This window comes from Parus major, chromosome 1A, assembly GCF_001522545.3.
Source record: "Parus major isolate Abel chromosome 1A, Parus_major1.1, whole genome shotgun sequence".
In the NCBI taxonomy this organism is placed as follows: domain Eukaryota; kingdom Metazoa; phylum Chordata; class Aves; order Passeriformes; family Paridae; genus Parus; species Parus major.
Genome location: NC_031773.1, coordinates 21520849 through 21533120, shown reverse-complemented (window position 1 = coordinate 21533120; position 12272 = coordinate 21520849). Strand labels below are relative to the sequence as shown.

Sequence of the window (12272 nt, the reverse complement as noted above, 5' to 3'; positions counted from 1 at the left end):
AGCTACCTGCATGCAGTCTGCTGTTCAGTGAGCCATCAAGCTGTAAGCCTGCTTTTTCAGTCTGTTGTGCACCAGAAGGCAAGTCTTTAATCAGTATTTTTTAAAAGAGATCACGGTTAGTAAAAATCCATTATATTCACTTCTGTGATTATAGAAGCCAGTGTGCTGCAAATCTGCTGGAGTCAATTTCAAACCTATTAGTTTAGAAAATAAATCACTACATGGCTAGATTTTTTAGGTGTTCTAGGAAAACAAACTTGCCTTACTCTTGTCTCCCAGCTGTGTATATTAAATTAATATCTGGGGATATGTGAAATTTAGTGCTGGCCACAGCTATTAGAAATCAATTAAAATATTCTAACTTCAAGGCTCTTTTGAATGAAATACTTAATGATTTTCAAAATCAAATTTGTCCTTCATGCCATCATTTTTTTTATGGTAAGCCACAGTGCAGTATAAAGGAAACATAAATGATAACCAGATTCTGTCTGTAAATGTATTTATCTTTTGTGTTTTGATACAGTCTCCGTCATGAGTGTTTTCCAAGAAACTTTAGTCTCAAATGATGTTGCCTTAATTCCTCTTAAGTAATTTTATTTTTACCAAAGCTTTTAACTGAAGAGGAAAAAAAGAGAAAAAAAGCATCACTTCTTAAATCTTCCCGTTGTCAGACTCTCTTGAAAATAAAGTCATAGTCATCCTTTCTGCAGTACCATGGGCTTATACAGAATGTTCCACATATAAGTTACAGAGTTGTGGATGGCGTTGGATGGACACCTATCCATGCACTGCTCATGTGTCACAGACATTTGAACAGATACTTTCTCTAGTGTCATTTATACATTCTTAGTTTTAGTCCTCACATTTTGTAGTGTAGGCAACAATGCTCTAAACTTTACATCAGTAATAGACTTTTCATAATGAATTTGCTGGTTACAGTTAGGAAGATTTGTGTAAATGCTCTCTATCTAAAAATATACTTTCTCAAGGACTTTTGGCTCACTTCAGCAAACAACCTAAAGTTTTAATAAGAGAAGGGTCTGGTCTTTGGCCAGAAAACCTCAAAGATTGTTTCTTTATCAGAGATGGGTCCTTTACCAAAGGTCACTTTAAAAACAGAACCAAATACAGACAGGTAAGGCAGCTGCTTGCAAGACTGCCAGGCACTCTGACCTGCCTCCCACTGAGCTGCTGGGAAAGCTTAAGGTGTAGGGATCACCCCTGCCCAGAATCGTTCCATGGCAATGAGCACATGCACATTTCAGGTGCCTCTTTTCTTCTTGGCACCTTTCAGATGAGAAGCATTAGTGCATGAGATGGCCTTCCACAGAAAATATGTCCCCAGGCTCAAGTGTGACCCAATGGCACTGCCTTGTGTCCCCTTGTGTCTGTATATAGTTGGGTGATGTTTTTCAGTTCATGCCTGAGCAGACAAGCCACTTGGAACACACTTACCTGTGAGCATGAGTAGGTCCTTTCACGAGGGATATTGTTGTCTGAAGTGGAGGGTGTTTGGCTCTTGGGAACTGACTCAAATGAATAAAGTGTTCCACATGACTGCTCTGAGGATCTGACCCTGTCTGTTCCCTGGGACACCATTAAAGACAGCCAGCATCAAAGCCCATGGCTGCTCTGCAGACATGTGTCAGTGCAGACTGTAAATGTATAAAGGGAAATTCCTCCTGTTGCCCACACACACAAGTGTAATTTCCTTTAGAGTGAAGCTTCCTTGCGTATGTAGACTCTGCCTTTACGTGAAAGGGAGGAACTCACAGGTTTTTTTGGCATGGCCTGGGAAAACAGTTTTAGAAGTCTTCTACCTGATGTTTCTGAGCCTATATTAATGGCTTTCTCAATATTCCCCAGACCATGTGTAGCTGTGATGTGTATTCCAATGCATACTACGCCATGGAGAACTGAATTTCTGTATAAAACAGTGTGTGCAGTAATTCCTTAAAAAAAAAACATTTTAATTTGCCCTGAAGCCAACATTACGTACATTACATTACATTTTGAAAGCTTGCCTTCAGTTTATCCATGGTTTACTAATACCTTTTCAGCCCTTTGGGATCCTTTAATCTCACTTGAGAAAGTTAAGAAAAATTAGAATAAGAGAGGAAATACTGAAATTCTTTTTTTTTTTCCTTTGTCACATAAAGGAAGCAAAAGCAACAGAATTAGTGTTCATATTGAACTGATCTTGCAGAAATCTGTTCTTTTGCAACCTGTCAGTCACCAGACTTGCTGTTCATGATTAATATTTTGCTAAAAAAAATCAAAGTTACATTCCTTTTCTGATGTTCAGGTAATGTCGAGGAGAATCCAGGGCAATCAGCTGGAGACAGAGAGAGATTAAGGGATCCAGAGTTCTAGGGAAACAGAACATGTCCAAGCAGTGTAACTAGGCTCATTATATACTGTGGAGGGAGTGTTAGTGAGATAAGGCTTGCAGAGAAAGGTTTAATATTTTTTCTAGTAGAACGTTGGATATAAATGGGGGGAAGAAAGCACACACACACACACACACAATTGGGTACACCCCGTTGTAAAACTTGAAATAAGAGTTCAGTTTGTAAATCTTGAGAAGATTCTCTGCACACCAGCACAATGATTAGGGTGTCAGATATATTCTGTCACAGATGGTGATATGGAAAGGAGGGTATCCTGGATTAACTTTTCTCTGGCAGTTATACATCCAGTGTTAGGTTACAGCAGAACCTGTCCACTTTGAATTGCCACATGATCTCTCAGGGATCTCAGTACCTACTTCAGTCAGTCCTTTCTCACACAGCAGTTGTCAGGGATCTAGTGGTGCTCCCTGCATCCAGTTTCAGCCTGTGTTCATTATACACCCATTGACTATGGACAGAGTGGTTTCAAGGCTCTTTACAAGTAAACATTTAATTGTGTGTACAAAGCAAATGCAACCAGCTTCCTTGGGAGCACCTGGGACAGAACTGACCAGAATATCCTGTAGCCCCTAATTGGAGGGAAAACATTGGGAGCTTGAAGTGAAATCTCTGCTGCCAATCAGTTCAAAGAGAGACTTTAAACTGTGTTTTCTACATCACAGGGAAATGTTCTACCAGGGAAATACCAACTAATGCATTATGCACTGCACGCTCCCAGTAACGTGTTCTGAGAACACTTATTAGATCAAGTATTGTTGGCAAAGGGATTTTTAAACTCTGTTAGTGATGAAGGGGCTGACTTACATATCTTTGTGAGCTGTGGGTGGCTTTGCCTATGCTCAATACAAGAAAATTAGGCACTTAGGAGGATGGTGATAACTGAATGAGGGTTTTGAGATGATACATTGCAAGGGTAAATAGTGATAGTAAATCCAAGATACAGAAAATAAGAGGCAGAGTTGTGAACTGGACTCAAACATTCTAAATCTCTCCTTCAAATTCTAACCTTGGCATGCCCCAGGCCCTAAATAAAAAGTTAATAAATGTACTTCACCATCTAAAGGATTTCATGCTAGAAATGAGAAAGAAGTGCTTTTGTTATGTTATACCCTGAAACACTGAGTTCATATCTCCAAGCCTTGCTCACTGGACCAAGTCCTAGGATAATATGTTTTTTCAATGCATTGCATTCATTGTCAGAGTACTTAAATTTAAGAAATCATGAAGAAACGGTAATGCTTTTAAACTCATTCTTTCTGTCATCCCTTTTCATACTTTTTGAAAGTAGTAATAATTTTTCAGTCTGAGAAGTTCTGCTGTGTTTGTCATGGCTGTGATATAAAGGTCCTAGCCAAAAATCAAGGTACAAGGCTGGAACTGAAGTACTTCTTGCACATAGGAGGCTTAGAGTATAGATCTCTCTGCACTGTGATGTGTGAATGTCATATACCCTGAACATGGAAGGGTAGAAATTAATACTCTTTATAAAAATATGTGGGATTTTTACCTAATTACCAGCGAAAAAAGTCAGGGTCACATCAGCACTTTATTGAGAGACCCATAATAATTTCTTTGGCTATCACTTAAAACATTTACTTTTTGCACTCTCAAAGTATATGGTTTTATCAAACTATTCCTCATTTTTAGATAGGGGACTTGGCAAAATTCAAGTCAGTTCATATCCAGAGCTTGTACTTAAAGAGATAGATGTAGAGAAAAGGATAAAATAGGAATTGAAAACTGATGCAGCTTTTAAAAGTCTCCAGGTCAATTACAATATCACTTTTTAAACTAAAAAAACCAGCAGAACATAAACAGCAAAATGCCTCTTTTTGTCTGATATTCCTTGTTCCTGTTTTATCTTCCTTTTTAGGGAGGAGGAAATACTAAATTCTTTTAATTCCTCTTCTTTCTTGCTTTGTGTACTTTGTTTAGAAAGCATACAATCTGGAAATCGTCACTGTTTTTGCTTGGGAAAAGCTTCATGAGGAAAACATGTTCACTAAGAAAGCACTTGAAAAAGCCACGCAGATCTTAACTACAAATACTGAAAAAAAAAAAAAAACCAAAAAAAAATCCTCTGAAATTATAATTAGGTACATTTTGAAACATTTTCCAGAATTTAAGCTTATAATATTCTGTTCTTAATGGAGCTGGAGTTGGATTTCACTTTCAGTTGTCTTAGTTCAACTAATTCTTCTGGATCTCTGAGCTGTTCAGAGTGATGATTCACAAGACATTGCTAGATTAAGAGTCATGCTTTTTAGGTCTCACGTGAATATTTTTGTTCTGTGGCTCACAAATGTAGCACTTTGAACTGCTTAGGAGCAGGAAGGCAGATAGGGTCTAACTAATACCGTGCATATAAAATGGAATTGAATCAAAATCCTTCATAGATTAAAAGGGTTTTTATTCCCCATGCACATAAAGGATGTTAAACTAGCAGTATGAAACTTGCAATATTTTCTTGAAGCAGTTTCATAGCTTTCTATGAGTTTAGCATTCTGAGTGTAAAGGAAGACACTGCATCTGCTGTAGTGTCAGGATGAAATTTAATTGTCCATATAAACAGTAAGTGCTTTAAGTCTTTATGGAGAGGCATCTACTGGGGTTTTAAAAATTTCTTTAGCAGCTAATAAAGGTATTCTGTAGTTATGACAATCTTCAGTCAATGGTTAAAATGTGACATTCTCTAAGAAATTTTATAAGCAGATTTATATGTGATTGAGAAAAATAATGCAATTTAGGGTATGCTTCTATTCTTAAGAAACAGTAGTATTAATTAACTATAATTAATTAGCTATATGAATAGCACAGTTAAGAACTTAAAGGCAATTTAGACTGCTGGCTGTGCTTTATCCACACACCAGACTGTTCTCTGATGCCCTGACAACATGAGCAGTATCTCAGCTTTTCGTATCATTCCCGACCTCCTCCTGATGTCTGAGTGCTGCATTTTCCCACCCAGGAGTGCCAAGAATCCTTTTCTAAGGTGGTTTTTATGGCACCTACTAGATCTGTGTGGAACCTAAAATCTCATAGTCTTTTAATGTGTTATTTGTTACAGTTTTTGGGGTCATTGGGGAACTATTATCCCATTTTGCAGATTGAACTTACTAGGTTCCTTAAAAAATACTGTGATGATATAAAATACAGTTTCTTTGCTATAAAACATGGCTGCAGCACAAAGACATGTTACTCCATCAGTTCATCTCATTAATCCTGTTATTCTCTGTTTAATGACTTTGAGTGTCTTTTGATGTAGACAGTGTCTTTGTCTTAGGCAGTGCTTGAAGGCTAATAATAGTCATTGTTTTCCATCTGACAGCAGTAGCAAACTGAAATTTCTTGGGAGAATACCTGTCCTTATGACAGGTCTCTAGACTTTCCACACACGTAAATTTCAGTTCAATCTAGTCAGTTTGGGTGTTGAACTGAACTGGACTGAATCTCTGGATCTTTAGAGGTTCATCTATTACTGAATATTGTAACAGAGGGACAGAGGGAGACAGTTGAATAGAGGTCAATATGCCAACTGTTCATTTATTCCTGCCATATTAAGAAAGTTGATGAGAGGAGCTCATTAATCTGCTCACAATTTATTGCCTAGCAATAAGGTATAGTTTCACTATTTAATGAGCTCACCCTCTGACTAATTTTTTTAGAAGTCCTTCCATAGCATCATTTTAATCACTTTTCGTGCAGCTTTAGTTATGTGTAAAATAGTAGAAAAAGATGGAGTAAAGAGACATGAAAAGATTTAATGAAAAACTCAGGTCAGCTTAAATAGAATCAGATCAAATAAAGTTCAGTCAGTGAGCCTACAAAGACCAACAGAAAAGTGTTCTAAATTAGCTGTTTCACACGAAGCTCTATTCTGTCAAATTTAAAGTGCAGTCAAAAGGAGTAAGACAGCCCTGGCAGCACCATGAGAGGAGGCAGGGCTGCAGTGCCTGGCGGAGGTGGCTGGGTGACCTGCCAGGTTGATGGCCAATGCTGGCCAAGAGACTGCAGGGTCAGAGCTGACAGGTTGAGGGGTCTCACACCTCTTTACCAAGAACACTCCATGGGGCTTATCTCATCCACTAGTTCTCAGCCATGCATGGTTTCTGGATGTTGAAAACACACAATTTAGGACATACATTGTATGCAACACTAAAATGAATTCCTGTGATCTTAGTTATATTTCTCTTGTTATTTAGTTTAAAACACTCTGATACATTGATCTTTTATTTAACTGGGAGAGGTAGGCTTCAGTGATTTGGTCTGGGTATGATTTCAGAAATGAGTACTGAAGCAGAAATTGCCTGTTTTTCAGCACTGAGCTCACCACTCCCGTTGATTGTTAGTTTTCATATAAATGCAAGAAGGACTTCTACTGAGTAGCTGACTGTAGAGCCTGTGTACAGGAATCCTGGGTGGGAGTTCATAAAGCATTCAATTGTTAACATAAGTCTACTTCCACCAAAAAGTATGGTTTTAGACACAGCTGTGAATGAGCAGAATTGGATTATTCCATAAAAATACTGAAAATCCTTCCTTTCTGTTTAAAAATGCCTTCTTGAGTTGATAGGTAGCAGCAGGTGTAGATGTTAAAAGTAACTTTGTTTTTGTTTTGGTGCTCTATCACTGCTGGAGCACCAGCTGTTAAAATGAACACAGATGGACATTTTTTCCCTGTTGGTGTGACTTCTCCCAGGAAAGTCAAGGGCTTCTTTCCTCCTGCTGCAGTTTCAGAGTAATCATTTCTCATTAAGGTGGAGGTGGTGAAAAAGGTACAACAAAAATTAAAAATCCATTCATAGTTCAGTTAGATTCCTTAATCTGAAGCATCACTGCATCTACAATGGTCTTCATAGTACAACATTCATCCCATGGCATCAGCTGCATGAGTGTGGGTCAGCTTTATAATGCTTTGTTCACTCTCTCTGTCTCCACCTGTGAAATTTTAAAACTGGTTATGATTTTTTTTAATACTATTTATATGTGCCTGAGTAAAACTATGTATGTATATGTATATGCATAGGTGTATAATTCAGAAGAAATACAGTGTGTTTATTGAAAGGTGAATTAACAAACAAAATTCTTATTAAACTAGGCACCCAGACTATAAATAAATGAAATACCATCAACTATTAGCTCCAGTTATTTTGAAGGTAATAATTGAGAAGACTCAGTAAAGTAACAGGCTTGAAAATCTGTTTGATCTCTTAAAGACTAAAACATGAAGAATTGGGTTCACTATAGTGTGATCTGAAAGAGACAAGGAAATTGTAATTTCACATGGTAAATGGACTTCAGAAATGTTATTCTCTAAGTATCAACTGATGTTGATTAAAAGCTATGTAGATGTACAGAAGAAAGCTTCATTCCTCTTTTATATGCTACTGTCCAGAAAATATTCCATTAAGATAAAACAAAGTTTACTAGGAAAAGACACACCAGTCTTATAGTCAATCCTAAATGTGCACTAAAGTATGTAATGCAAGGGAATTTTTCTTTTGATTCTAGTCCAGAAATTACAAGGCCCTTTTTATGTCTCCCTTCTAAAAATGAAGGTTTGCAGGAAGAACAGACACACAGCAATAACTATCATTTAAGTTTCCACGTCTGGCTCTCATCTTTGTCATGAGTGATTTTTTGTAAACATACTTAAGATCACAAGATGTTTTATCTTTGGACAAGGCAAGAAGGATGTCAACACAACACCTGAAGAAAACAATAAAAAATCTGCTTGCATTTAGAAAAACCTTCAGTGTGCCATACATTTATGGAGCTGCAGTAAACCTTTAGTTACCACAGATGCATTTTGCATATTATATTAAGTATGTCAATGATGGTAAAGGATTGGTCTCCTACAAAGGTAAAAATTAAACAAGTCTTGTTCAGGGATTCACAATCTCTCACAATGATAAGACAGTTTAGATGTGAATTACAAATTAAATGTTAGTTGTGTCCTTTACTTTGAAAATACAACGAAGTCAAAAGGAATCAGTTACATAGTTTCCTGCATGTTGGTTTTAATTTGCAAAAAACAGCCACACGAAATTGTTATTAATGGTATTGCCCAATAAATGTGATTAAAATAAAATTTTGTTTGCTTAAACACATACCCTGGGCAGAATGAACAAGAAAATGCCTGTTATTTTATGGCATTGTGTTGAGGGCAATGTCAGCATATTCAGGAATTTGGGGATCTCTTGTGAAGTCCTATGAAATTGTTTTACCGCAAGCTAGGAACTTTCTGATGTTAATGTTAGTTGCAGTTATACTGTCAAATAGCTTTACAGTGTGTCCAGACCCGGAGACCCCAAAACACAGTTTAATACTAGAAGATACTGTGCCATTTATTTTGTCATAGCAGCTTTCCCTAAGAGATTAAGCAGAGAACAGGACAACCCACACATAACCGCTATTTTGTTGCTTATTTGTGCACAGATATTACTGTAAGCCTTTGAAGTTCCTGGGAGGATTTTTTTAAAAATTTTTTTTCACCACCATGGACTTTAATGAGATCATAATAATTGTGAGACAGCTATTTCACTTTGCCTCTTGCATAATCAAGAACCAACAGTATTTACAAAATTCCAAGATGTGTTCATATTGCTATCCATATCAGTGGCACATATTCTACTGTCAGCACCTCGACTCTATTAGGAGTAAATTGTCTTTTGCTCATTGGTGCAATTTAGGCACAGCATCCTAGATGTAGCATAACTTCATGGCAACAGTAAATGATATTATGTAATAGTTGTGATATTAATTTTAGTACAGTTTTAGAAAATAGATACTTTTTTTTCCTTTAAGCACCTGTATTTCCTGAAGCTAATTTAGGGCATTTCATCACAGAATTGGATCCCATATGACTACAAATAGGCATACAAAATTCCTAAGGGCAAATAGGTTGAGAATATACAATATGTAGAGACCACAGGATGTTACATGAAAGGTATGTATGTTTGCCTTAATAAATTTTCTTATCTTTAGAAAATGTAGTATCTTGTATGTTTACTGTGGATTGGGAAAATTTATTGCAAAACTTGGTCTGAATGGAAACAGGATTCTGAATTTCATATTAAGTTGTATATTGAAAAGCTAAGGCTAAAGTAATTGCAGAACCACCCCAAATAACTTTTTTACTCTTGAAGAGGATTTCAAGGCGATGTGGATGGGTACAGTGCTGTCATTTTCACAGATTCTATTTTAATTTAGGACTGTGCTTCCAAAATTCGCCCAGAGGAGTCCTGTGGCTTGCAGCCTCTCTCTCATGAATACCTCTCAGCAATTTCACAGACAGTGTTTAAGACCTGTGAAACTGGAGACACAAAAGGTTTGTACTTTATCTCCATTGTTTTTTCTGTAAATTAGCTCATGCAACTCATTAAAGAAAAACTAGAAATAATATTAACTCTTTGCTACAGACATGCACTAACCTGTGCACAATAAATTAAACTAATCACTTGTAACAGTTACTGATTTTTAAAATCAGGTTAATTTGTTTATGTGAGAATTTTTTGTTTGATAATCTTCTAGTCAGTGATCCACCACTGCATGTTTTATTTTCATGTATTCTTTAAAAGTCATTGGAATATTCCATCAAAACCACATAAAATAAAAATGTTTTGTCCTAAATAAAAGGGATTTTCTACTCAAAATAAAAATTAACTTTAGAAAGAGAACACAATTGCATCCATTCAATGCATTCCATCGATCCATTTATATTTTATATTTCCACTGCTATATTAGAAACACAAAACTAGTTTTTAATTTTACATATACCTTAAAACACAAGATGGATAAATCAAACATTATTATGATAACCAATACAATCAAGATGTGCCTTTGGTTTAGTGAAAATTCAGATTACAACAGATTTTGTCAAGCAGGGGCTCATGTGAAAGTCACAGTTGCATGAGGATTTCTTCAAGGTACTTTAACTACTCAGGTGTGAGGTCTTGTTCATATTTAAGTTGCTGTATTAGACAGTAAATAATTTTGTTCCATTCTTTATTAGAGAAATGAAAAATAAACCAACAGTCCTCTATGGTTTACTGACACAACTGTTTTCTTTATCTTTCTTGCCATAAACAGGAGCAGACCCTCACAGCAGTAAATTTGCACAAACTCGTTGAATAATCAATAAAAAGTTACAGGAATGTGGGAACTGCCTGAATGCATCACTTCTTGTGAAGCAGAGGCAACCAGTAAATTTGTCTTATATGGAGGGAATACACAAAAGAGACACTGTTGTTCCTAGCAGTGTATTTTATTCACACAAGTTGTGTATTATCCTATGCAACAATATCAGGACACAAAGTTCAAAACCAGAAAGCCCAAACTAAATCCACTGAATCCTTCCTCAGGTAGACAATCTCATTCTCCTGATATACAACATACTCCTTTTGAATACTGAATCTAGCTAAGGGATGCTGAATGTAGTATTTTTTACAACCTTATTGTGAATAATATACACAGTTAAAGTCCAAACAAACTTCAGGAGATGTATATTCAAAGGACAAGTATATTAAACAGGGAAGAATAAATTGTGTTTATAAAGTGAATATTGCCAACAGGTGTCTAATGAGCCTAGAGCAAGGGTTTGCAGTGTCTGGCAACAAGTAACTGTATAGTTTTAATGTGTATCTCAGCTTCTAACTGGAATGGGAAAGTGTGGTTTTGTGTGAAAAATCCTTCCAAATTTGTAGCAGCCAAATGATGCACCAATCCTGGCAACAAAAAATGGCAAATACCCTGCTAAAGGAGTAATATTTCTTAAATAAGTTAAATTTTCAGAGAAGCCAAGCAATGTCATTTCCCCTCAGAAGACAGCTCAAAAATTCTGCAGAATTCAGTAGGTGTCATACACTGTCCTCAGACTTGTACAGAGGAGCAGCAGAGATAAAGATATAACCTTACTTTTTCTGACATTAATGGTAAAATTTAGAAGGCTGCTTTATAGTTCAGTGCAAGCAGGATTTCATGACTCCTTTCTAATCCTTTGATGTGGAGCAGAGACAGTAACTCAGGGTCCAACCAAAGACAGAAGTGACTTCCTCCTCTACTAGTCACCATGGCACTATTTTTAGAGGCAGCTGAACACCTTACCAAATATACACAATTTTCACAATTTCTCTCTCTGTCCCTTTTATAATCAATAAATGCAAAGTGGAATATACAACAGAGGAAGCTTCTTTCCTTCCTGTTTACATCATGGAATGAAATTATTTTTCTTCTACCAAAGAAATATTTTCTTCTTTCCAAAGTTCTCCTTTGTTTCACATCCAGTTTGAATCAGACTATCATATCAAAATTAGCTCTTTGTCCAGTATTGTCACATTACCAATAATACAAAAAGTCAGCAAACATTAACCGTGTGTTTGGCTTAGAGGGAAAGAGAGAGAACTGAAAGAGACCATGAGAACCCAACTTGTGCTAAATTCCTGCAGGTGAATCAGGTTACTGTGGTCTGTAGAAATGTGGTTTGTAGCAATAACAAAATCTGGGGTGTGAGATATCAGAGATTCACTTCTAATTTTCTGTTGCTGTGACACACATTTTAATTAAATCCCACTTTCCATTCTTCCTAGCACTGCATGCAGTTTAAAATAATTCTTTGTGATGTCTCTCTGCATTCAACAGCTGTCTGGATTTGGCAGCAGAGACATAAATTGATGTCCAACAAAATGAATGTGTCCTTTGGTTACAAGGAGTAAATCTCAGTTTGGACATAAATCCATAGGCCTAAGGCTATTCTGTAGCAAATAATGTCCTTTTAAGAATAGTTTATACTTTTGTTTTTTTTCATAAATACAGCTAGAACAAAAAGAAAAATATTCCCATAGCCTATTCACAGAGAAAAAG

General features: G+C 36.4%; 1 protein-coding gene across 6 annotated transcripts in view; it reads left to right on the top strand.

Annotated features, from left to right (window-relative positions):
* Positions 1 to 12272, top strand: part of CPED1 (cadherin like and PC-esterase domain containing 1) — a 164101-nt gene that overhangs the window by 128484 nt on the left and 23345 nt on the right. For all 6 annotated transcript variants that reach the window (XM_033514493.1, XM_033514494.1, XM_033514495.1 and 3 more), the window contains one exon: positions 9624 to 9741. In XM_033514493.1, the coding sequence (XP_033370384.1) occupies positions 9624 to 9741 (118 nt within the window). The remainder of the gene's footprint in view (positions 1 to 9623; positions 9742 to 12272) is intronic.